Here is a 26,680-nt window from a genome sequence, read left to right on the forward strand (position 1 = left end):
TGTCTGATTTTTAAATACCTATTCTTTCATCTACCAGGCTCTTCTTTGTACCCTGCATGAAGGAGAGAGTTAACCAGTGAACAGAGCCCTGATTTGATCATATGTTGGAAAATGTTGTAATTTTCTTAAAAGGGATTTTTGAAGAATACTAGCTAAGTGGTAGTAAACATAAGTAGAGCAATTTGAGACTAAATAGGAGCAATGCTCTTCTAAAACTTTATTTCTCTGCAGAATTTTCATTGTCGTATCCAGGGTTGACCGGGACTCCCAGAGTTATCCAATTCTTTAGGGATGATGGTTTTTGCTGGACTTGGTTAAAGGTGGGGCTTACTGAAGGGAGATGGAAACGGTGGGGGCAAAATTCTTTTACCTAAGGAAGCAAAATCTATATTCACTTGCAAACCATCTCAGACAGACCTTGATGTGTTCTTTATTGAATTTGAAGCCGCCAAGCTCAGCATGGGCGCCAGACATCCCACTTTATTTACTTTTCACTTGGAACAGACAGGTCAAAACACAATCCAAAACCAGAAATGAAAGCAAAATATTTGGAGCCTCGAATACAGATTATTTTTATATTGCCAATTAAGTCTAGATTTACATGCTTTTAAAATCAGCCTAGGGGAAGACAGAGTCAGTGTTCTGCTATGAAAATGGAAAGATCTGAGTCCAGACTCTCCTGGGCCCACAAGTCGCCCACTCCGAGGCTGGGCAGCATCCTGTCCAGATGGCGGTCCTCCCTGAACCTGCTTTCGGTTCAACCGGCTGTAAGAAAGTGGTGTTCAAACTTGTGGCAGCACTTAGAATCACCTGGGGAATTTCTGAAAGAACCACAGGCTGCATCACAGACTTCAAATCTGAATCCCAGAAATTGGCCAGATCTGCAGAGATTGGTTCTGGGCAGCTGGGACCTTCACTACAGGCATCAGTGAAAGTTGCTCAGTTGTGTCTGACTCTTTGCGACCCCATGGACTATGGCCGGCCAGGCTCCTCTGTCCATGGGATTCTCCAAGCAACAGTACCGGAGTGCATTGCCATTCCATCAGTGAGGCCTCCACTGATGCTCCACTTGTTCTTCACAAATAACGAGTAGTGCATCATCCACCCCGACCTGTTGTGGTGATAATTCTTGTACACAACAGCTGTGGTGCCAGCAGAGACAGACATGAAATAGCTGAGTATAAGAATGCCCCGTCTGCATCTCTCTGATCAAGGATGGCTGCTGGCCACACTTGTTAGTTTGCTAGGTGGCCACAGGAGGGCAGTACAGCACAAGGTTCTTAATGGCTTTGCATTTAATTTGAAAACGACATATAAGCTGTACTTTAAAAAAATAGTTGCCACTTTATAAGGGACAAACATAAGTTGCTGAAGCATGACAGAATCAAAGTGACACAGAACTTATTCTCAAAGTAGTAACAGTATGGAGCCAAATATAAGAGTTACAAAAATGCTTACAATAAATTAAGGAAAATGAAAGGTGTGGCATAGACATATACATAATGTAAAATATTAAAGTTTGACAGTATTTTAGAAAAATACAAGCAAGATTTTTATAGTGAATTTTATTTAATTGAAAAGGACCTATGGAAAATGCCTCTTTCTGCCTCTTCTGTCTACCCTCACCCCAAGGGTTATATAGATGCTCTGCACAAACCCTGAATTGCTGGTAAAGGATATGCTTCAAGCTATGAGCCAGAGCAGTTAGGAAGTTCAGGAGTTGTTCTCTGGCTCACATCTCACTTCCGTGGTAAGTCTCCTGCCTTCATAAGAAGGGTTAACACTTGGACATCTATGTTCATGTGGGGGAATCTGTCCTTTGATTTTAAAGTAAATGACATTAATTTAGTCACTAGAAATACCAACGCATTTAATTTAGTGAGAGCTGCTGCTACTGAGAACCCTTGTAATACAGATGTCAGCAGAATCCTAATTTATGAATTTGCACATTATTCCTCCCTCTAAGGACATTCACCTTTTCTTTGACTTTCTCCATGGCACGTACGAAACCCCCTCCTTGACAGGGCTTCTGGGTTGAGGCATTGAGATAAGTCAGAGCCTGTGGGCCACAATGAATTAACATTCATTTATGATCTAAACAATGGGCAAAAAGTGGGCAGTGAAGGGGCCTGCAGAGCCAGGGGTGTGGAGGATCCAGGCAAATGAGTGGTGAGGAGTACACATGATGGGGGACAAGATGCACCCTGGGAAGGCCACAGACACGTTGGATAGCTTTTCTTCATGTTGACATTGGACTTGTTTTATTTAGCAGGAAAGAGGATGAGAAGTACATGTGTATCAGTCATAAAACTGACATCTTCCAAACTCCCTATGCAGCCACCTTCATCTTACAGGGGAGGCCTCCTTTCTCCCTGGTCCTTCCCTCTGCTTTAACCCCAGCCCCTCCCAGCTGACCTTGGTTCATGCTTCCTTGTGCCCTGTGAGATGGAAGGCAGTCCTTCAGTATTGTTAGGGAGAAGCTGTCCTTGTCACAGACCTCCAAGTTAGGATGGCAACCGACTCTAGGGTGTGCTTGGAAGAGGAGAGGGAAGCAGGGGGAAAACTGTGTGAATGTGTCCAGGTAGGTCACCTCTACCTGGAGCACCTGTCCTCCTTGACAGAAGGAGGCACGTGCACAGAAGTCTATGTGAACACTGTTGCCATCACTGCAATGGCAGCCAGGTTTTGGGGAGAGATTGTCAAATGAAACAAAAGCAATCTTTACAGCCACCGATGACCTTTTTCTGTAGCATGTGTCTGCAACACAAGATTACAGATGAATGACCAAGTTACAACATTATGTCTTTTCCATTGTCCAACCTAGACAGCTAACATGTGTTGAATCACACATTGATTTTCTCTGAAGAATCATGTCAATTCTTTTGCTTGAGTAGAGAATTAAGTTTGAAATTTAAAAGTTTTCAGGGTCAGTTGCTCAGGATCTCCACTCTGAGAGATAGCATCTTTAAAAACAAATTATTCTGGCAGTTTTACCCAGTGAGAGGGTCAACTATTTTTCAAAAACAATTAGAAAAAGTAATCCTCAATATGTGTGTTTGTATGTGCGTGAAATTTTCCAAATCAGCTACTTAAAAAGTTCTCTCACAATTTTATGTGCAGTATTCTAAATGTACATTGGCTGAAAGAACAAGAATACAGTCAATTATTTTTTAGAGTTTTTATTAGATGCATATTTTCTTTCAAGCAACTTGTAACTGTCTATATACATAATAATGTCACATATATGTATATGTGTGTGTGTATATATATATATATATATATATATATATATATGTCAGAATGTTTGAACTGACCCAGAGACGAGGCTCATATGCCACGTGTATACTCTCAACAACTTTAAGAGCAAGACAAAAGACCCTTCCAGTCACTTCCTATTGACAGCCACAACCCTCAAGTTTCACACTTTAGAGCTGGAGAAAAATCAGTAGTACCTCTTATTCTGACATCTTAATCTCTTGAGAGGTTCTCATACCTTTGTGTTTTCCCACCTAATCTTTATAGTGGTGGTCTTAGCTACCCCTGGACTCAAAACAGTCTTAGGCATATACAAAATAATAATATAACTAGCAAACTGCAAAAATCCCACACAATTCTTCCTTTGAAAGAAGTCTCTTAGTGTTTGGATAAGGTTTGTTCAGAAATGCATCTGAAATGTGTATCTCTAGCCCCCACACTCAGGTTGAAGCACAGAGGTTGGTAAATTGTGTATTCTGTGGTTTAAAAAGCTTGAAGCAACTTGTTTCCAAATGAGTGTGTCCTTCTTCCCTTTATCTATTGATATTAAATCCAGAAGACTGTACTTAGAAGCAGTCATTTAGGCTTCCTTCAGCTCTTCCGGGCCTCTTTACTCAGTGCTTATAAAGCTTTGGATTTTTGTTAACTATGTAATCAGTACCACCCAAATGTCATATCTGACCTGGAAGTGTTTCTGGACCTCAGACTCGTGCATTTATAAATCTAGTATTTGAGAGCCACCTGGGGATGCCTCATGGTTTGAGCCAGGATGGAAGGACTGCTCTGGTGGCTGGAGCAGTCAACGGCAGACAGCCCAGGGTCTGTCTGCCTAGGGTGGTGTTCAGCTTACGAAACCGGACCCTTTCTCTTCCAGCAACCCCTGTTTTGACCTAAACCTCCTCCTCCTCCTGTGCTTGATGTCTCTTTTAGGGCACTTCTGATGCTTGCCTCAAATCTAGGGAGTCTCTGATTCCTCTCTGCCCTTCACTGCCAAGCCAAATCCACCCCAAATTCTGCTGACTCTCATCCTCAATGCTGTGAGGAGGTATCCATCCTTCCCATCTCTGGCTTCAACTTCAGTGGAGCCTCCTCACTTAATCACATTGTTGCTGGTCTCCTTGACCTGAATGCTCACCTTTCCAGGCCATCCTTTGGTTACAGAATGAGCCTTCTGCAACACTGGCCAGGGCTCCCCACTCGGCTCTCGGACTTTGATGAATGATGCCATCCAGTTTTCTCATGTGCCAGCCTCATTTTTCATCCCAGGAGTTCCCCCAGCCAGTGCCTGTCTCCCCACAGCCAAGTTTTGCCTGCATCCTGGAGCTCAGCTTCCTTCTCCACCAACAGACCATTGACCTCCAGTCCCTTTTCTGTGAAGAAGCCTTCCCAGCTCTCAGCAGACCACAGGGCTCTTCTTTGGCATCAGTGTCTGTGGAACTTACTAACATACCTTTTGGGGGAGATCCCACATGGAAGATGTCATTCCTTATCTGATCACCGGCATGTCTTTTCTCTCCATGGCAAGAGAAGGACCTATTTTAATCACATTTGCAACCTGGCTATGGCCCTACCCAGAAAAGAAACTATACAATATTTTCCTCAGTTCATTTTGTTATTCCTGTTCAGGTAACCAAACTCAGGAATTAATGATTCTCTGAGAAATTTTTTTAAAGACATTGAACCTTTTGTAGTGAGGGGAGAGCTTTCCAATAAATTATTGTATGTGAAGGGGGATGGTGAGAAGATTGCTATTTCATCAGCATGTTTTGGTTTGGCTTTCTAGAATTGATGGGCTTGAAATATCTAATATATTTAGAGCTGATGCCAAATTGATGGATGAAGTCTTAAACCCTTGTTGACAGTAATTTCCTCTTGAAAAGAACTACTCCCCCACAGTTTGCATATATAAACTGAGTCAGATCACAAGCCAACAGAGATTTCCTGTTCTCCTGTGGATCGTGTATAAACGGAGCTTGGTCGCTCTGGAGCCTCTCCCTGGAAGACTGGACAGCCTTTGCAGAAGCGGCTGGCGAAGTACTTTCGGAAGAACCGTAAGAGATAGTTTCGGAACTTCTCCCCCACGAAGGCGTAGATGATGGGGTTGATGCAGCAGTGCGTCATCCCCAGGGTCTCTGTCACCTGCATGGCTTGGTCCAGCCTGTTAGAGCCACTGCAGTTATTCAAGCCAAAGAATTCCTGGAAGGTGCTCAGGAGAAGGACGATGTTGTAGGGAGCCCAGAAGAGAAAGTAGACAATCATGATCACGAAGATGAGCCTCACAGCCTTGTGCTTCTTCTTCTCATTGCGACACCGGAGCAGGGTTTTTATGATTCCCGAGTAGCAGACAATCATGACAAGCAGTGGCAGCACCAGCCCCAAGATGACTATCTTTAAAGTTTGGAAATTCTTCCAGAAATGATACTGACTGGATGGGAAATGTGGGCTGCATGTATGACGAGAGCCTTCTTTTTGGGATTTGGTAAAGATAATTCCTGGGAGAGAGGCAAACACAGCCACCACCCAAGTGACCACACTTGTCGCCGCCCCAAAGGTGACTGTTCTGGCTTTTAAAGCAAACACAGCGTGGACGATAGCCAGGTACCTATCGACTGTCAAGAGGATGATGAAGAAGATTCCACCAAAATAACCAATGAAATAGAACCCTGTGAATAACTGGCACATTGTATTTCCAAAGACCCACTGGTCTGCAGCATAGTGAGCCCAAAATGGGATGGTGATGATGAAAAGTAGGTCAGAGATGGCCAAGTTGAGCAGATAGATGTCAGTCATGCTCTTCAGCTTTTTGCAGTTTATCAGGATGAGGACAACCAGCATGTTACCCACAAAACCAAAGATGAATACCAGCGAGTAGAGTGGGGGCAAGAGCCGGGCTGCAATTTGCCTCACGTTGATTTTTTGGCAGGGCTCTGACATCCCATAATCAATGTCATAGAGGGGAGTTGATGTTTGATAATCCATTTTGCTTGACTCTGTAAATAAAGAAAAGCTCTTTTATAAAGTCCTAGAATGTCCTTAGCAGTCCATCATGAATGCAAACCATTTTACATACTTCAGTATGTTTTAAAAATTGATACATAGATTTCTACATTTAAATGAAGTCCCTTTTTTGGTCAAACAATGAACTTTTTATATTAGTTTGCTGCTAGCTTCTCTGCTTTGGGTTTCCATGGTGGCTCAGATGGTAAAGAATCTGCCTGCAATGCAGGAGACCTGGGTTTGATCCCAGGGTTGGGAAGATCTCCTGGAGGAGGAAATGGCAACCCACTCCAGTATTCTTGCCTGGAGAATTCCATGGTCAGAGGAGCCTGGTGGGCTACAATCCATGGGATCGTAAAAGTCAGACATGACTGAGCGACTAACACTCTGTGTTTACTAGACGGAGAGCATCAGTCATCTCACCAAATAAAATTGGATGTTGTGTAGCCATGTGTAGTGAATGAAGCTGTGATAACAATGTCCAGAAACTAGGTCAGGAACTGTCCAACCGTGTCTGTTCTTAAGCTGTCATTCCCTGGAGTTAGCTTACACATAGCATCATTAGGAGCTTGCTGGTGATAATGAACAGTTCTCAAGGGCACTCTGCCTGCCAAGCACTGTTCTAAGCTTCACATCATTCATTCAGTTAATCCTCAAGGTGACTTAGTGAGGCAGGTCAGGTTTATTGTCCCCGTTTTGCAAATAAGAACCTTGGAGCACAGAGAAGATGAGTAACTTCCCCAAAGACCCACAGGGAGTAAGCAACTAATTTTGAAGGCAGGCAGTGCAGACTGTAACTCTTATCTGCTATAGTCCCTGTCTTTTACTCCTTGGTGAGGGAACTACAAGCAGGATTGTCAGCCTGGAGCCTTGATGTAGTCAAAATAAAACAGACTGATGCCCAAGTCCCTGGAGAAGGTCATAGGAGCCAGTAGCCAGTTGTCAAGTCCCAATTGCCATTCTCACATTTTGTCTGAAGTTTGTGTTTGTAGTTTCTGAGCTGCTGTGATTAAGGACCCCCTCCCCTAATACATAAGAAATGGTCAAGTGGACAGTGTTTCATCTCCTAGCGTGCGTCCTGGGTTAGCTTAGTTCCTTCACAACCCACTAACTTGCCTGGTCTATTTAGGTCCCACCACTTGACTGAGAATTTTCTTTAATTAGTCCCTGTGAGACTCCAGCTCCCAGTACCTCAGATTAAGCAGCTGGGAAAAGCACACAGAAAAATCTCACCTTTAAATTCTGAGCCAGAAAAAGAATCAGCTAGATGTGCAATGAAAATTGATTTGATATTTATAACTTGTTATTAATTTGGACAATTTTCAGGCTTCCTTCTTTTCTTGGCAGAAATAAAAGGAGACTTAGACACAGCCTCTGGTTGGGCACATGTTCAGAGGGCATCCTGCTGAGGAGGTTTTATTTCTCCTAACCAAAAGATAATGTCTGTCAAAGTTTTGGCCAGTAATTATTCTCCGAAAATATCTTTCTTTTGAAAGGTGAGGGCTTTTTATAGTCTTTCATTCATAATCCTGTTTTGTATCTTTGATGTTATCACAGTCTGAAACTGATTCTAAACTCTAACTTTTTCCTTACTTAAAGATTATATTTTAAGATAGTTCAGTGAGCACCTGGTGTATTTCTGATGTTTTCTATGGTTTCCTGTAAAGGCTTTTACTCATCACTCGAGCTGCGCTAAAAAATAGGCAAAGTTAGCTGAGAGACGACTTACCGAGAGAGATTCTCGTAGGGGAACGGATGTCTCAGCTCCTCTGACCAGCTGAGCTGTGCAAGTCAAACATATAGACAGCATAAAAGTAGGAAATGCACAGTTTCTTCTGAGTTGGGGGAGGAGTTTTACTGAATAAGTATCTGGCCGTGCAAAAAATCATCAAAGAACGTCCTTTTTTTTTTCTTTCTTAAATTGAGCTTAAAATAGACTAGAAAATAGATCTCTAATCTGAAACTTTATTCGTGGGTTTCCCTGATTACGCAATTTCTTTTTGCTTCTTAGTTCACCCAACTACCCAAATGGTTAGAAAAAAGAAGGAATTAAAGGATATAAGAACTAGAACATTCATGAGCATCTAGTCAAAGGGCCATGTTTTACTGAAAGAAACTGCTGTCCAAGAGACAAATGATTTGTACTAGACTGCAGGGCTTATCAATGGGGAGGCTCAGAGGGTGAGAGATTCTGACCCACTTGCTATTTGTCTTCCACAGAAGCCAAATGAAACTGACTTTAAAGTGGGGGGAACATCTCACATTGACCCTGTGATCCCCCTTAAACCTGGGCTTCCCAGTTGGCTCAGTGGTGAAGAACCTCCTTGCTGACGCAGGAGATGTGGGTTTGATCACTGGGTTGGAAAGATCGCCTGGAGGAGGAAATGGCAAACCACTTCAGTATTCTTGCCTGGAAAATCCATGGATGGAGGAGCCTGGTGGGCTACATACAGTCCATGGGTTTGTAAGAAATCTGACAACTGAGGGACTGAGCATGCATGCCCCCCCCCCACTTTGTTCACTCCCTCACTACCCCCTCTTTCCTCCCACAACTCACACATACACTCACCACCCAATACTATTTTCCTCTGCAAACTAAAATAGCTGATTGCTTAAGGGTTTTTACTGTACGTTCACCTGTGAGCTGAACATGTTGCCCATCTTTCTCCAGATCAAGTACCTTCGGGGCACGTCATTATAAAATGTTAGCCTCCTTGTTCACCATTTTGCAGCCCTCCAAGGCAGCCCATGTTTGTGGGTAGCTGTACTGTGCCAGGGACATAGGTAGCATGTCCCACACTCCAAGGATACAGTCTATCTTGAATTTCTTTGAGAATTTTTCAACATGAAACAGGCAGCAAGTGGCAGAAGAAAAGGGTCAAGTTCAGGATTCTATTTCAATATCTCCAGTCACCCCAGGCTTCCTTGGTGGTTGGTTACTTATCTAAAAACCTCAATTGTTGACAACAGAACTGAGAACATAGAACAGAACTGAGAGCCAGCCCTGAGCCACAGGAGGGCCCTCTGCGTGCTTTTGTTTCCTCCACCACAGGCTAAGAAACACACGCCAACACGGACTTGTGATCTGAGAAGACCCCAAACCTGCTGAAGTGGCCTCTGCAGTCAGTTGCCTGAACTCAAAGCCTGGCCCTACCCTCAGCTTTCTCATTTGTGGAATGGGCTGAATAATGGTAGTTGCTCCTTGGGTTTGTTGGGAGGATTGGTTGAGACATCCAAGTTGAGAATGTAGCATATAATATACACTAAAAAAAAATCAGACTCGTACTCATTCAGTGATTCTTTCTTAGAGAGATTTATTATATAAAATTCTAATAAAATTGGTTTCCTGGGGTCCTTGTCAGCAAAGCAGAAGCTGAAAGGGAGAAGCTAATGGCTGGTGCTACAGAGTAGGGAGTTATGACTGCTGGGGAAAGCCAGAATAGGGCAGAAAGAACCAGCAACTGGCAATCAAAACCAGGGAAATGAATCATGAAAAAAATGTTCAAATTCATGCTGTATGTGGATTCAGGAGACAGCAGTTGAGAACTGGAGTCCAGCCACTAGGCTGGGCTTGCTGCTAAGTCACTTCAGTTGTGTACGACTCTGTGTGACCCGATAGATGGCAGCCCACCAAGCTGCCCCGTCCCTGGGATTCTCCAGGCAAGAACACTGTAGTGGGTTGCCATTTCCTTCTCTAATTCATGAAAGTGAAAAGTGAAAGGGAAGTCGCTCAGTTGTATCCAACTCTTAGTGACCCCATGGACTGCAGCCTACCATGCTCCTCCATCCATGGTATTTTCCAGGCAAGAGTACTGGAGTGGGGTGCCATTGCCTTCTCCAGGCTGGGCTCAGTCCTCAGCTTTACTGTTTACCACTTGATTTGTACAAGTTTCCGAAACTTTCCAGATCTTAGTTTTCTTATCTGTAAAATGAGGGCAAAAAAACCCCAATCACAAATGTGCTTGACAGATGTGTGGTCAAGATCAAACGACGGAACAAGTGTAGAGCCTTTTGTTGGTACTGGCTCTCTGTGGGCTAGTTAAGTGGTGTCGTACAAAGTATGCTTGAGAAAGCATTTACAAAATGGGTAGCAAATAAATTAATACAAAATTTCACAGGAAACGGAATATAATTTTGTCTCAATGAAGAGACCCTTGTGTGTTCACTGGTAATACACTGGGTAGAACTCTTAGATGCTGCAGGACAAACATAATGTTTCTGTGTGTGGCTTTGGTTGCTTTGTACTTTACCACATGGACCTGGGGTTTGTCTGCCCTGTCTTCTGTGGGTTGTCATTGGGGTGGTTGTAGACTTGAGGGAACGCTTACCCCCAGAGGGCAGTGTAGAGTAGTGAAGCAGGCTCAGAGTCACCCAGACTGTGCTGCTGACTCATTGTGTGCCCTGCCAGATCCTACCCCTCTCTGAGCTTCTGTTTCCTATTTTGTCAAATTATGTGCTAGACTTTAGGGGCCCCAGGAGACCTCCCTCCTGAAATACAAAATGACTCCATGGCCAAGTTGCTTTGGAAAAGACACATTTGGGCAATACAGGGTGAGGATTCACAGGCTGAAGCAAGGAAGCACAGCTTAGCAGTGTGTGTGTGTCCCCTTTTATGGGGACATTCAGGTCACCTTTTGGGATAGGGGTTCATTCCAGGGATGCTCAAGGAAGGGAGGACCCATGGGAACGTCTTCAGCATTTAATCAATGAATTGTTGCTCTGGATACAACAGCGAGGCAAACCAGTGGTTTATCATGCCATGACTTAGTTTTCCCATCTCTGCTTATCTTCTTACCTTGGCCCTTCCAGTTTCCAGGGCTCTGGTTCTGATATGCAGGCCTTCAGATTCTCCGTGAAGAATGATCTTTCGGCTGGTTTGCTGCTGTGGACTTGATGCCCAGCCCTCCTCCTGGGGTGCTGGCCAAGCTTTCACTAGCTGCTCCAGGTCGAGTCATTGTACCCAAGTTCTGAGGGCAGCTTCTCTGTGCTTGCCCACGCCATCTCTGGACCATGACTCAGAGCATCACACTCAAGATGGGGAGGACACCTACTCTTTTCTTGGGTTCAGAGGGCCAACTGCATGAGCTCAATAAACTGAAACCCTGGGGGCTCACACTGACTCTATCAATGTCAGCAGTGAGATGGGCTGAAAAGATAGCACACGAATCTCTTAGTTTTTAAATCATGTATCTAATTCTAAAACTAACACATCATGCTCATTGTATCAAGTTAGGAAAAACAGAAAAATAGAAAGTATAGAAAAGATTAGTCATTATCTCACAATCTCAAAACAGTCCCTCAACACATGATGTATTTTAATCCAGACCTTTTCCCATGCATACTTTTTGATTAATTGTTCTCACACACATACCCGTTCATTATGCTGCTCCTTTTTTTGGCTAAAAATTACAGTATAGGTATGTACCCATGTTATTAAAAATTCTTTATAAATACATCGCTTTAATTGTTACTTAGATTGATGTGTAACTTACATGTAGCAAAAACACACTAGTCCTAGGTGTACATTTTGGGGAAGTTTTCATACACATACATCCCTGTCACCAGATGATAGAGAGCAGCCCTGTCACCCCAGAACATGCCCTCACACCCAGCCCCACCTTGCAGGGGCCAGTCTGTCTTCAGTGCATGAATGAGATGTACCTCTTTTATAGCTCCACATAAATGGAATCACAAATGCTGTCCTCTTTCTGTCTGGCTCCTTTTGTTCAACCGAATGCAGTAACTGTATGTGACAGAGCTCTGTTGTTAGGTGAGCCCTTTGCCTGGGTCACTCACTTGGACCGCATGTTGTGGGTGTTGCTGTCAGTGCTCTGATATCTCCACCAAGGAGGAAACTCCTAGTGTCCCTGAAGCCCCCTTCACCAGCAGAGCCAGAGAATCCCCACGGTTCTCAAAGATACAGGAAGAACCCCCCACCCCCACCAGTATTACCTTTTGCACCTGTGTGCCTCAGCAGTGATGCTGGGGTCCCATGACTCCTCTTCCTCTACTGCTTCAGACACCATTCATGGTGAGTGGGAATGGGGGGCCACCATCCTGTCCTCTTCACTCCCACTGTGTCTGTCCATTAAGTTCAGTTCAGTCACTCAGTTGTGTCTGACTCTGCAAACCCATGGACTGCAGCACGCCAGGCTTCTCTGTCCATCACCAACTCCCGGAATTTACTCAACCTCATGTCCGTCAAGTCGGTGATGCCATCCAACCATCTCGTCCTCTATCATCCCCTTGCCTTCAATCTTACCCAGCATCAGGGTCTTTTCCAGTAAGTCAGTTCTTCACATTAGGTGGCCAAAGTATTGGAGTTTCAGCTTCAACATCAGTCCTTCCAAGGAACAGCCAGGACTGATCTCCTTTAGAATGGACTGGTTTGATCTCCTGGCAGCCCAAGGGACTCTCAGGAGTCTTCTCCAACACCACAGTTCAAAAGCATCAATTCTCTGGTGCTCAGCTTTCTTTACAGTCCAACTCTCACATCCATACATGACTACTGGAAAAACCATAGCTTTGACTAGATGGACCTTTGTTAGCAAGGTAATGTCTCTGCTTTTTAATATGCTGTCTAGGTTTGTCATAGTTTTTCCAAGGAGCAAGTGTCTTAATTTCATGGCTGCAGTCACCATCTGCAGTGATTTTGGAGCCCAAGAAAATAAAGTCTGTCACTGTTTCCATGGTTTCCCCACCTATTTGCCATGAAGTGATGGGACCAGATGCCATGATCTTCGTTTTCTGAATGTTGAGCTTTAAGCCAACTTTTTCACTCTCCTCTTTCACTTTCATCATTAAGAGGCTCTTTAGTTCTTTTTTGCTTTCTGCCATAAGGGTGGTGTCATCTGCATATCTGAGGTTATTGATATTTCTCCTGGCAATCTTGATTCCAGCTTGTGCTTCATCCAGCCCAGCATTCTGGATGATGTACTCTGCCTATAAGTTAAATAAGCAAGGTGACAGTATACGGCCTTGATGTACTCCTTTCCCAATTTGAATCCATACTGTTGTTCCATGTCCAGTTCTAACTGTTGCTTCTTGACCTGCATACAGATTTCTTAGGAGACAGGTAAGGTGGTCTGGTATTCCCATGTCTTTCAGAATTTTCCACAGTTTATTGTGATCCACACACTCAAATGCTTTGGCATAGTCAATGAAGCAGATGTTTTTTTCTGCAACTCTCTTGCTTTTTCGATGATCCAGTGGATGTTGGCAATCTGATCTCTGGTCCCTCTGGCTTTTCTAAATCCAGCTTGAACATCTAGAAGTTCATGTATTGCTGAAGCCTGGCTTGGAGAATTTTGAGCATTACTTTACTAGTGTGTGAGATGAGTGCAATGGTAGTTTGAACATTTTTGGCATTGCCTTTCTTTGGGATTGGAATGAAAACTGACCTTTTTCAGTGCTGTGGCCACTGCTGAGTTTTCCAAATTTGCTGGCATATTGAGTGCAGCACTTTCACAGCATCATCTTTCAGGATTTGAAATAGGTCAACTGGAATTCCATCACTTCCACTAGCTTTGTTCGTAGTGATGCTTCCTAAGGCCCACTTGACTTCACATTCCAGGATGTCTGGCTCTAGGTCAGTGATCACACCATCGTCATTATCATGGTCGTGAAGATCTTTTTTGTATATTCTTTTGTATAGTATTCTTGCCACCTCTTCTTAATATCTTCTGCTTCTGTTAGGTCCATACCATTTCTGTCCTTTATTGTGCCTATCTTTATTGCATGAAATGTTCCCTTGGTATCTCTAATTTTCTTGCAGAGATCACTAGTCTTTCCCATTCTGTTGTTTTCTTCTATTTCTTTGCAATGATCACTGAGGAAGGCTTTCTTATCTCTCCTTGCTATTCTTCGGAACTCGGCATTCAAATGGGTATATCTTTTCTTTTCTCCTTTGGCATTGCCAAAGCTTCTCTTCTTTTCTCAGCTATTTGTAAGGCCTCCTCAGACAACCATTTTGCCTTTTTGCATTTCTTTTTCTTGGGGATGGTCTTGATCACTGTCCTTTGGACCCTTCCCAGTTGGACCCCTTTACCCAGCCCATGCACCACGCTCCCCTAGCCCTGTGCAGATCATCAAGCTGAGTAGACACTAATAGGCTGTCCACTTCATCACTTTGTTAGATATGTCCAGACTTGGTGGAAACCCCATAAACCTGCTGAGAAGCCTGCTCTGTGCACTTTGGGATTTCTTTCAGATCAGTGTGCAGACATGAAGCTAATGCAACTTTATGTGTGGTGAGGTGTGGTTTAGTTGCTAAGTCGTGTCTGACTCTTGCGACCCCATGGACTACAACCTGCTAGGCTCCTCTGTCCATGGGCTTCTCTGGGCAAAAATACTGGAGTGGGTTGCCATTTCCTTCTCCAGGGGACCTTCCTGACCCAGGGATCGAACCTGGGTCTCCTGCATTGCAGGGAGATTCTTTACCAACTGAGCTATGAGGGAAGCCCCTAAGTGTGGTAACAGAAGTCTAATGTACGATTAAGGTGTATACTAGACCTAGCACAGTCTTCAGTGGGTCAGGTCACACCTTCACCTCTATGTTCTGCTTTCTGTATAACAGGATATTAGGTGGGACTTTTCCTGTTGCCCCAGAACTGGCAACTATGGCCTGAGGCTGAGGACAATGAGGTGTTTACCTTGAAATTCTACAAAAAACCACTGACACCTAGGATTGAACACCTCCTCCAGGGCTTTCTAAGTGTGACAGAATCAGCTCTGTGGCCCTAGTCACCATGACAACTCTTCTCACTGAGTCCTGTACAACGAGGAGACAGGTTTGGGCAGGAAAAGGTTTTAGAAGTGGATGAGGTTGATGGGAAAGAGGGTGGGGTTCCTCTCCTCAAAGCCAAAGGAGGGACCTCTGAGAGAAACATGTGAGGAGTGGGAACTTGCCGGAAGGGGAGGCCAGTACCTCGTTCCTGGGTGGGGCATCCACTGGGCAGCAAGCCCCCTGAGCAGGAAAGAGGAGATTGGGAGACAGGTGATGGTGGAGACGGTATGTGGCAGTGAGATAACAAGAATGTCCCAAGGATGTCTCGTGATAAACGTGGTGCCGGACTGTGGCATCTGGAGACATAGCCAACTCAGTCACTCACCACACCCAGGGCTGGCCCTCCCTGAGTTCATAGGCTGCCTTGTGGAGGCAGCTCACCAGCCCAGACCCTTTTTCACTAGTGTTGGGTTTCCTCTTGGTGGCCCTTGGTGGCCTTTGTCACTGGCTAATCTCACCTGAGGCCATTTCAATTTGTCAGAGAAATTTTAATAGGGAGAAAAAGTGAGGGCAAAGAGGTAAGGTCTTGATGGCTTACTTCCAGGAGATGGCAGGGCCTCTCTGAAAAATACTCAAACTGTCCCAGTTACCACAGATTGAGGAGGATGGTATGGGGTGGTCGGTGCCAAGTGCCAGCTCCACCAAGAGTCTTAAGTATGATACCCACACCTTGGAATGATCATCTTTCCTGACATCTGCTTACCTCAAACGGCCCACTTGAATGCTGTCCCTGGGATAAAGGAGACTTGGGGTTTCCACTTCTAGAAAATGGTTCTAGAGATGGTTGGCAGCTTTTAAGTGGCAGTTTGTTTGGTGGCAATAAAATCCTGCTGTAGCTGTTATTTCTATGCTGCAGGACTCTCACTTTCTCCTTGGGGCTCTCAAAAAATTTCACACACACGTCTGTTTCTGTGCCTTGCATACACTGCCTTGCATAATGTATTGTGATTATTCATACTCTATTGTGATGATTATTCTCCCCTGCTCCTCCCCATCAGTTGTCTCTGGGCTGGGAGGTCTAAGGGCATGAGAATAACATAACCATCTCTATGTGCCCTCCCCAGGCTGACACACACTGACTCCTCAGGTGTATTTGTCACATTGAATTCCATCATGGAAAAAAAATTTTCCAAATTTTATTTATGGAGGCACTATGTAACGTATGTATCAGTTAATTTTTGTGCTTCTTAGTAAACAACCCCCACAACTCAGAAGCTTGAAACAGCTAACGTGGACTGCTTACTCCCGTGACATGTGGCTGCTGGGTAGCTGGGGCCCAATTCTGCTCTCTGCGATTTCCCACTCACTCAACCAGGCACCTGGGCTGAGGGACTTGTGGTCTGGGATGGACCTCCCTGCGGCTGAGCAGGGAGAGCCAGAGACTCCACCCAGGCATTTCAGCACCCTGCTCGGATGAAGCAGGTGTCAATTGTGCTGTCTCCTGGCCGAGCCGCCTGTGGTCGGGCTGAGGGGTGTCCCTCCTGTAGGGTACGCTGCAGGTCACACATCAAGGACAGGCATGTGTAATCACGCAGGGGAACAGTGAGAAGTTGTGAACAGTGAGACAGTTTGTCACACCACCGCATAACAAAACTGGCAGTTTAAGATTTTTTTATTGTGGTAGAAATAGAATATGAGATTTACACTTCTAACAGTTTTTAAGTATGCAATAGAGTATTATTATTTATAAGCACACTATTTAGTACTTACTCATCCTGTATAACAATTCTATGCATGTTGATAAATGGATAAAGAAAACGTCTACACATTCAAGGAATATAATTTAGCCTTAAAAAAGTGGGAAATTCTGCAGTATGCAACAACATGGATGTACTTGGAGGGCATGATGCTAATGAAATAAGTGAGACATAGGACAGGAACTGCATAATTTCACTCATGTGTGAAATCTAAAATCGTCAGACTCATAGGTGAATAGAATGGTGAGTATCAGAGTCTGGGAGAAGAAGTACAGAGGAATTGGTAATCAGAAAGTTCTTAAAAAACAGTATAGTTAAGAGTGTTGATTCATTTTCCAAGTTATAGTTTTTAAAAAATTAATTTGTTTTAATTGGAGGACAGTTGCTTTATAATATTGTGGTAGTTTTCAGGTCATAGTTTTTTAAAACAATATTTACATTTCATCATCAAAACAAAATTTAATGCATTCATTAGGATAATACAGATATCTGAAGGTGAAAGCCGCCCCCCCCGCCAACACAACATACACTTCTTTCTGAAGCCTCTAAACATGAAGTAAGAAAGTAAAACCTTAGTAACTTCCAGTTCTCCAGTTGCCAGGTTCCAGGATCCCTGTGTTTCTTGCCTGCATCAGATTGGAGATGCTCTAACACGTAGGTATATTCTTAGCTTAGCTCAAGCCAAGACCAAAGTCTTTGCTTGCTTAGGTGAACTTCTCCAACTCCCTATTAGGAGTTCCCACTGGCCAAAGAGAGGACCCATCTGAGCATCAGTAAAGATGCAGCAAAGCATGAAGCATTCAAATAGGATTAAATTCATGACTTTCTAGACTTCATAACGAGGCAAAAAAGATTTTTGGTACAAAGTCAGAATAAAGACACACAGTTGAGATGACAGTTGTGGTGTGCGTGCTGTAATCTGAGATTATTTAGATGCTATATCACCATAAGCTAGTAAACCCATAGCTCACAGACCTCCAGCTCCCTGACAATATTTATTTATGTTGAACCAGCGGTCTCCCAAACACACCATGTGCTCCACCAATACCAGAATTGTCTCTATGACTAATACAGTATTTTTAGGCTTGGCATAATAGTAAGTATCTTAAAAATGATACTTTACCACAATTTTAGGTTTCAGTTTCCAGCTTTCATTTAATTTTTACTTAACGTTGAAATACATGTGTGTGTGTGGTGTCTGTGTATGTTTGTGTATCTGAACTCTCTGCCTGTGTGCAAAAATGAGTTGCCAGAAGGTAATTTGGAAAACTTTTTTTTCCAGTCTGTCTAGAGTCTTCCTCATCTAGGCCTGCCTTGCCTGGTAATAGACCCTGAGGTCACAGGCTGATGTTTGTTTTTCAGAACAGGCCCCTTCTCTGCTTTGAACACTCACCCCAGTATCCCCACTGATTGTCTTCCCTCTCCCAGGCCCAATAGGGGTTCTTGTTGCACAATTTCCTTCACATTCTCCCCACAGCTACTCTCCTGGACCTCTACAAACCAGCTTTTGGGGTGGGGCAATCCTACATGCAGAACTGTGATAAAGGCTGTGGGGAGACAGGTGGGCAAGGGCAGCAAGAAAGCAGGAAAAGCCACAAAGAAACAAAATACTATCAGATCCCTTTAGGGGTTCTGGCGCATCCTTCCTGACTTTTGCTCTTGACCAATTCTGGAAACATTCCTGCGCATCTGGTGTGAGCGTACCCCTCCACTCCTCATGGAGGGACTTTCTAGAGCCCACTCCTTTCTCATAATCACCACTTCCACCCCTCCCCTTTCCGTTTTTAAACAAAGGCTTTTATTTTTTCATCTCATTAAAGATTATGTGTATTTTATAAACAAACATTTTAATAAATTTTTGTACAGAGGGATGAGGCCTAAGAAGCATATGTACAATGGGGCAAGGTATTGAATAGATTTCAAATGTAGCTTGTGTGGTTGTCATAGTTAAACTGTAAAGAAGCAGAAACGTGTCATGCACTTAGCAGAAGAGGATCATGGGCCTAGCCAAAACTCCCAGAGAGTTCTTACAGTTCCCTTGCTCACCACAACCTAGGAAAGCCTCCAAAGTTAAATATGGTAGGAGGACCAGTGCTGCTGCCTGGCTGGGCAAGCGAACCCCTTACCTGCGTCCTTATAAAGGCTTAAACATGCTTACACTTTCACCTCCTTCCCCTTGGTCCGAACTCTACTCCCCCTCTTTCCATTCACCTTCACCTGACTCCTCTTCCCAATCTCCAGAGGATTAGGTTGATAGAATCAGAGAGTAAGCGAAGTGGTGGATTGGGGGGGAGGTGGAGGGAAGAGCACAAAAGCAATATGGCATTTTCTAGGAACTGAGATGAGCTCGTTGGAGATTCCAAGTCTCTGCCCACAGTTGTTTTGGAATATTCCCTGAGCACGGTGACTCTACAAGAGTAACATAAGTCTTCATTGATTCACATAATCCTGAAGTTCCTGGGCACTTACTCTAGAAACTTTAGACTCCTCTGTTCTTCAACAAGCCCTGGCGGCTTATCATATATGGATTGCTATCCCCTTTTGAAAATAACAGGTGAACTTCTACTCTTCTATAAAGCAGCTGAGACTTCCTGTTCCCCAGTGGAATGGGTGTATGTTGAACTCACTCGATCTCCTGTCTCCCCATAGAAAACTGGGCATTGTTTGCAGAGGTGTTTGGCAATATGCTTTCGGAAGAACGTGGAGAGATACCTCCTGAACTTCTCCCCAACAAAGGCGTAGATGATGGGGTTGATGCAGCAGTGGGTCAGCCCCAGGGTCTCTGTCACCTGCATGGCTTGGTCCAGCTGACTGCTGCTCTTACAGTTACTCAGGCCAAAGAATTCCTGGAAGGTGCTCAGGAGAAGGACGATGTTGTAGGGAGCCCAGAAGAGAAAGTAGACAATCATGATCACGAAGATGAGCCTCACAGCCTTGTGCTTCTTCTTCTCGTTGCGACACCGGAGCAGGGTTTTTATGATTCCTGAGTAGCAGATGATCATGACAAGCAGTGGCAGCACCAGCCCCAAGACGCTCCTCATAATTGTATGGAAATTCTTCCATCCTAGTGGAAAATAAGGGGCACAGGCGTAACCTGAATGTTCTTCGAGGGATTTGATAAAGATGATTCCTGGGAGAGAGGCGAACACAGCCACCACCCAGGTGACCCCACTGGTCACCACCCCAAAGGTGACTGTCCTGGCTTTTAAAGCAAACACAGCATGGACAATAGCCAGGTACCTATCGATTGTCAAAAGGATGATGAAGAAGATTCCACCAAAATAACCGATGTGATACAGCCCTGTGAAAAATTTGCACATCACATTCCCAAAAACCCACTGGTCTGCAGCATAGTGAGCCCAGAACGGCATGGTGAGGAGGAACAGCAGGTCAGAGATGGCCAAGTTAAGCAGGTAGATGTCAGTCATGCTCTTCAGCTTTTTGCAGTTGATTAGGATGAGGACAACCAGCAAGTTGCCCACAAAACCAAAGATGAAGACCAGCGAGTAGAGTGGCGGCAGGAGCTGTGCTTCGATTTGTCCCACACTGGTCTTTCGGCAGGGTTCACCGTAATCATAGTCATAACTGGTGGTGGGTTCTTCATCATTCCCCTTGACATTTGTTGTAAACAGAGAATGAGATGTGGGAAGCACATTGTGGCTGAATGTATCATTGCCATCCATTGTCCTCGGTCCTGTAAACAGAAGACAAGATGATGACATACAGCACAATGGCTACAATCCCCAGCCTTACGAAGGTCCCTGCTCCACTTAAGCAACATCCCAGGCTTTGTCTTTCCTTGGCAGCCATCTCCTTGAAAGCGTGTGTGCTAGTTCACCACTTCCCCTTATTCCTGATCACAGACACCAGTCATCTTTCCACAGCCATTTCCCAACACCTTGGCCTTCCTGCAGAACCTGACTCTCATTATAAGGCTGACCGTGCTGGACACTTGCTTTCTGTACTAGGCCTGTGACTCATTACTGGATGATAGTATATAAGGGGACTCCACTAGGGAGCTTCTGGAGATGCTCATAATGAGCCATTTTGAGTTGCATTTTCTGTTACTTGCCACCCAAAGTGTTCTGAACACTCTTTCAACTTTCTGCCCCCATCATTTTGCCCAAACTTCTCTTGCCAGGATTGCAATGACAGCCCAGTTGTAAACACCCTGGCTTTTAGTTTCATCTTCATCAAACGTTTGATCCTTCCGATGACCGCTTTCATTTAAAACTTTTGGTTTGGAAATTCCCTGGCAGTCTAGCACTTAGGACTTCATGCTTTCACTGCTGAGGGCCGAGTTAAATCCCTTGTTTGGGAACTAAGATCCCACAAGATGCATAGCACAGCCAAAAAGAAAAAAAATTTTTTTAAGTTAAAAAATAAAAAAACCTGTTTGGCTTCCAGTAGGCTAGTTCCTGGCCTACCACTTCTTTTTCATATTCTTTGTTGGTGTTTCCTCCCCATGCCTATGCTGTAAGGGTCCCTAGGCACCATCCTTGGCTCCCATTTCTTTACCATTTACCTCTTAACCCTTGTTCCAAAGTTCTTCCTGAGTTGTTTTCAGGTTCTAAGTTTCCTGTAGGCTAATGCTTCCTAAAGCTCTGCCTTCCAGCCCCACCTCAGAATTGAATTTTCCATTGCCTATTGTATATATCCCCATAGACTTATTTATTTAACCAATATTTATTGAGCACTTACTAGGAGCCATACTCTATTTTAGACAGACAGCAAAGTGGGTATCATATAGGTACCTCGAATTCAACCCACCCCAAACTGAACACCCCTGGAAAGTTGATTCAGCTTGTGGATTCTTTATCTTGACCAATGTCATGTACTCCATTATTTAAGAAGTAAGATTTGACATTGTCTTGGGTCCACTCTTTTTCAGAAGATTAGGAGCCAGGCCTTTGGAGCTAAACAGACCTAGACTTGAATCCTGCCTCCAGTGTCCAAGTTGTGTAATTTGAGATTAATTACTTCTTCAACTGTCAGTTTCTTTTTGTTTAATATAATAACCATGCTGAGTTACTGTGGAAACAGACAGTGCAGCATCTAGTACAAAGAAATGCTCTGTATTCTTGTTGTTATTATTATTATGTTATATGGATTCTACCTCATAATCACCTCTCAGAGTCATCCCCTCTGCACCTCTTTCAACTGCCACTCTCTTGCCTCCTATGCATCCTGGCTTTGCTAAGCTCTTTTATTTGTTCTTGCCTTTTTCCTTACCATGTTCTGTTTCAATCTGTCTTCTCTGAAACTGAAATTGGATCATGCTCTTCTCAGTTTAAAATTCAAGTAGCCCCATGATTTGTATATGGTAGGGCTTCAAAGGCAATGCCCAGGCTACTCATCATGGCTTTTCTAAGCTCCTTTCTTCTCAGCTTCATCTCTAATCACATCTCAAATCCCAGATCCTGTGGTCCAGCCATACCCATCTTTTTCCCACTTTTCCCAGGCTCATCATTTCCTTCAGGCTTCAGTGATTTTGCACATGCTTGCCCCCTTGCCTAAAATGTCTGGTGAGTTCCTGTTCATCCTGCGATCTGTGTGTGTGTGTGTGTGTGTGTGCGTGTGCGCCCGTGCACTCAGTCATGTCTGACTCTTTTGCGACCCCAGGGACTGTAGCCCACCAGGCTTCTTTGTCCACGGAATTTTCCAGGCAAGAATACTGCAGTGAGTTGCCATTTCCTACTCCAGGGAATCTTCTCAACCGAGGAATTGAACTTGCATCTCCTGCATTGGCAGGCAGATTCTTTACCACTGTGCCACCTGGGAAGCCCTCTCCCCTTCTCTGTGAACTCCAACCATCCTCCTCTGTCATATCATTCTTATCATCTCAAAACATTGTGCATGCCTTTATAATAAACACATTATCATGTACCCATTGTGTGCTCCTTGAGAGAGAGGACTAGGTTATGTTTCTGTCTTCAGCACTTATGATAGCACCTGGCTAAAGGAGGTACCAGTAATATGTTCATTGAAAAAATACATAAAACTCATAGCAAGTGTGACAACTAACAACATTAGAATTGTTCTCAAGAATGTTTATTTTTTTCCTGGCAGTGACTGGATTTGTTTTTAATCTGTGTACATGCCTTATTTTTCACTTTCTCTTGTGATTGATACATTTCACAGATTTTGAATTTCACAGCACTGAACTAGATTCTTTAAATGAGCAGAAACTAAATAATACTTCTGATCAAACTTGAGGAAAAAATGTATCCACCTAAAGAATTAACACTATAGTTGATTAATTGACTGTTCATTAGGCTCCATGTGCTATGCTAAATACTCTTCATATGTTAATTAATGTAATCCTTAACAACAGTTTTGTGAGATAAATATACATTTTAAAAGTGAAGAAATAGAAGCATGGATGAATTAAATAATTTTTTTCCCAGACTCACAATGCAAGTAATGGCTGAGCTGGAATTTGAACTGTTGGGCTATTCCATTTCAAAGGCCTTCAAGGGTTTTCATCTTCAGACTCTGAGAACAGAGATGAATATAGAAGAATGTAGAAGTAACCGATTTTTTGGTTGTTCTTCATGCCTTGAACAGAATGTCTTTGGCATTTAGCCTTAAAATCCACACACTTGCCCATACAAATGTGCTCTACCTATAAGTGCACAAGCACACAAAAACACACATACACGCACATTTCTGCCAGTAAAATAAGCTCCAAGAGGGTAGAGAGCTTTGTTTTTGCAGTGAACTCTTAGTGCCCTAGAATCCAGCCTAGTACATATAAATATCAATTGAGAAGTGAATAATGGAGAACTAGTAGGCTACAAGCTTCTGAGAGAGGGCTCCCCTGTGGGCTAGACTCCCAGGTAATCTAGTGGGAGCTGTTATAAAAACTAAAATATTGGGGTTCCTTGCACATAGCCTCTTAGCTGTAACAGGCCCTCTGGGCTGTTCTGTAGTTAGTCTCCTCATCTGTATGGAAAAGTGTAGACTGGATCAGTGGTTCTGAAATGCTGGCTTTCAGATTACACAGGAAGCCTATCAGTCAGAAATACACAGTGCAGACCCTTGTTCTGGTGATTCAGATTGGGGATGAACTGCCCCAGCCACTTCCACCGTGTGTTTCCTATGCTTTGTTGTTCACCTGCCTCTCAAGTGCCAGAAACCTTTTTTTTATCATCTACTCCCGTGTCACCTAGCTCCTACCACAGCAGACACGTAGCAAGGAGGCTGAAGAGCACTGGTTTAGGTGTCACTTTCAAGTGTCAAGACACATCAACCAGAATTGATTAAAAGCTGCCTCTCAGAAAAATGAACCCCTCACTTCAGCCTCTGAATTGAAGTAAGAAGTGTATTTTGGTGCAGGGCCTGTACTATCACATATATGGACTAGAGGGGGAGAAATTCAGGGTAGAAAGTTCCAGCTCTTCACAGTCCTTGGGGGCTGAGAGGGGCAGAGTGAGAGGAGCAGTATTTGAGAAGCCTGATTGTCCTACTTTCTTAATTGTCTTCTTTTAGCCCAACTCTCTCCTACCAACTGAGCTCTGATGGAGTTCTCACTCTGCTTTGTGCTTCCTTCCTGCCATTGGGATCTCTCTATCATTCCTGGGACAGATGCCACTCTCCACCCCTTTCTCCTGTCTTGATCATCCCCCAAGTTCCTGGGCAATACAGACTCCCAGTCCCTGCATCTAGCATCGAGATGCTTTGAGCCTTTGATTCATAAAGTGATGGAAAATGCACCCCCAACTCACCGGTAGATGGCTTCTTTTAAGTGGCACTGGTGTGTCAGGCTTCTCAGCAACTGAACCAAACAGATCTGGAGGTAGAAACTTGGCGTGCAGAAGTAGGAAATAAAGTTTCCTGCAGAAAGAGAAGGCGGAGATACAAGGGCAAGTAATGGTAAAGATTTGAAAAAAAGAATGATATAGTTCTTCTTTTCCAGCCAGGAACGATGTACACTAGGTTAAAGTCTCCAGAGTAGAATTAATTTTGAAATCTTGGTTATGCAACATTGAGGGTTTAAATCAGGCACACTCTGTGTTTGCTCCTGGGTCTAACGACTCTGGGCTTCTTTATCTTGTGGTTCTCTATATCTGGACATCTTTCACTCTCTTCTGCCAGTAATAATTTGCATGAAACGAGCACACTAGAATTTCATTTCCTAGAGGATAAATGCTAATGGGGGCTGTTGGTGATGGTGAAGGAAATTAGGTTTTGTTGACCATATGCTCTGATTTCAGTGGCATCAAGGATTTGGGACTTGGTTAGAAAACTTATTTAGACAGAACTTTTTAATGAAAAGGGAATGTTAAATGGTCTCTTCTGTCAGAGATGTCCTTAGTAAGAAGATCCTCAGCTGTTATAGGTTCCAATCTTGAGAAAAAAGTTTTGCTAAAAGAAAACACAGTTGAGATTTTGGGAAGATAGTAGGTTAGGAAGTACCGTGAGTCAGTCTCCTCACCTAGACAACAGTTTCACTGGCAGAAGCTGTCTAATCTAACTGATTTGGAACTCTGGAGTCTGTTGAGGGTCTTCAACTTTCAGGAGAAGGCTTGGATGACCAATTGCAGTTAACTATGGCCAATTTCAGCTCTTGGCACAGTAACCCCCACCTACTTCCCTACCCCAGGCACTTTTGGCAGGCAGTTCTGCATGTGTTCCTGGGGGCAGCTTGCACGTAGCTTGCGGAAGCCAAGGTGGGCACAAATTGGGCCCTGACCTCCAAATATCAGGGATCTGTGCTCTGATCACTCATGACTGCTTCTGATCTTAGAAATGCAAACAAAGAGAAGGGCAGCCATTGTCGTTGTATTCCCCTCATAGTTGTAAGCCCCTCCCCCTCTGGCTGAAGTGACTTTCAGGGTATTTAAAGAGCCAGTGCCCTTTATTTTTCTCTATTTGATTTTTCTATTTTTCCCTTTTTGGGAGTCACACATTAAAAACTGGGACCTTCAAAAATAGCTGCATTTCCAGGGAAAATTAAAAAGGGACGGCACTCGTAGCTCAGTTGGAAAGAATCTGCCTGAAAGGCAGGAGACCCAGGTTTGATTCCTGGGTTGGGAAGATCCCCTGGAGAAGGAAATGGCAACCCACTCCAGTATTCTTGCCTGGAGAATTCCATGGACAGAGGAGCCTGGCGGGCTACAGTCCTTGCGGTTTTAAGAGTTGGACACGACTCAGTGCCTAAACCACCACCACATATTCAGGGAAGAGCACAGGCTCTGAAAAGACCTGAGAAGACCTTAAGTTCACAGGCTGATCCTTGGCACAGAGAGAGGTTACAGCAATCAAAACAAAAACAAACCAAGAACAATTGTAAAAAAAAAAAAAGGCAAAAAACTTATATTACCATGTGTAAAATAAATAGTCAAGAGGACATTTGCTGTATGGCTAAGAAACTCACACAGGGGCTCTTGTATTAACCTAGAGGAGTGGGATGGGGAGGGAGTTGGGAGGGAAGTTCAAAAGGGAGGGGATTTATGTATACCTATGGCTGATTCAGGTTGAGGTTTGACAGAAAACAACAAAATTCTGTAAAGCAATCATCCTTCAATTAAAAAAAAAATCCTGAGAAGGGGAGAATCTGATTTCCAGAATTACCATGTTATTAGGTTCAAATGTCCAATTTCAGCCAAAAAAAAAAAAAAATCACAAAATATGTAAGGAAACAGAAAAGTATGTCCATTCAAAGGGAAATAATAAACAAAGAAAAACTGTTCCTGAAAAAGATGTCATGGTAGATCTATTAGATAAAGACTTAAAGAGTCTCAAAGACTTAAAAGGAGACGTGGAGAGAATCAAGAAAACCATGTATGATCAAAATGCAAATATCAGTTAAGAGATGGAAAATCTAAAAAGAAGCCAAAAAGAAATTCTGGAGCGGAAAAATACAATAACTGATATGAAAAATTCACTAAAGGGATTCAGAGGTAGATTCAAGCAGGCAAGAGAAAGAATCAACAAACTTGGA

At 43.7% G+C, this 26,680-nt stretch overlaps 2 protein-coding genes across 3 annotated transcripts; both read right to left on the reverse strand.

Moving 5' to 3' along the window:
- Window positions 1-400: 400 nt before the first annotated feature.
- On the reverse strand, window positions 401-8,111 carry LOC123327493 (C-C chemokine receptor type 5). The gene is made up of 2 exons (XM_006071554.3): window positions 7,982-8,111; window positions 401-6,245 (listed from the first exon to the last, which is right to left on the reverse strand). Exon 2 carries the CDS (start codon window positions 6,232-6,234, stop codon window positions 5,176-5,178), a length of 1,059 nt encoding a protein of 352 aa, XP_006071616.3. The 5' UTR covers window positions 6,235-6,245; window positions 7,982-8,111; the 3' UTR covers window positions 401-5,175.
- Window positions 8,112-16,610: 8,499 nt separating this feature from the next.
- CCR2 (C-C motif chemokine receptor 2) lies at window positions 16,611-24,783 on the reverse strand. Of its 2 annotated transcripts, XM_006071556.3 has the most exons (3): window positions 24,462-24,783; window positions 23,148-23,229; window positions 16,611-20,428 (listed from the first exon to the last, which is right to left on the reverse strand). In XM_006071556.3, exon 3 carries the CDS (start codon window positions 20,415-20,417, stop codon window positions 19,305-19,307), a length of 1,113 nt encoding a protein of 370 aa, XP_006071618.1. In that variant the 5' UTR covers window positions 20,418-20,428; window positions 23,148-23,229; window positions 24,462-24,783; the 3' UTR covers window positions 16,611-19,304. The 2 variants fall into 2 exon arrangements, with proteins under 2 accessions (XP_006071618.1, XP_006071617.1); XM_006071555.3 differs by lacking the exon at window positions 23,148-23,229 and having other exon boundaries at window positions 24,462-24,781.
- Window positions 24,784-26,680: the final 1,897 nt, after the last annotated feature.

Source organism: Bubalus bubalis, chromosome 21 (assembly GCF_019923935.1).
Source record: "Bubalus bubalis isolate 160015118507 breed Murrah chromosome 21, NDDB_SH_1, whole genome shotgun sequence".
Classification (NCBI taxonomy): Eukaryota; Metazoa; Chordata; class Mammalia; order Artiodactyla; family Bovidae; genus Bubalus; species Bubalus bubalis.

Bases quoted from the DNA above. Each gene is read 5' to 3' on its own strand.
- CCR2 (XM_006071556.3), bottom strand. From the start codon at position 20,417: ATGGATGGCAATGATACATTCAGCCACAATGTGCTTCCCACATCTCAT.
- LOC123327493 (XM_006071554.3), bottom strand. From the start codon at position 6,234: ATGGATTATCAAACATCAACTCCCCTCTATGACATTGATTATGGGATG.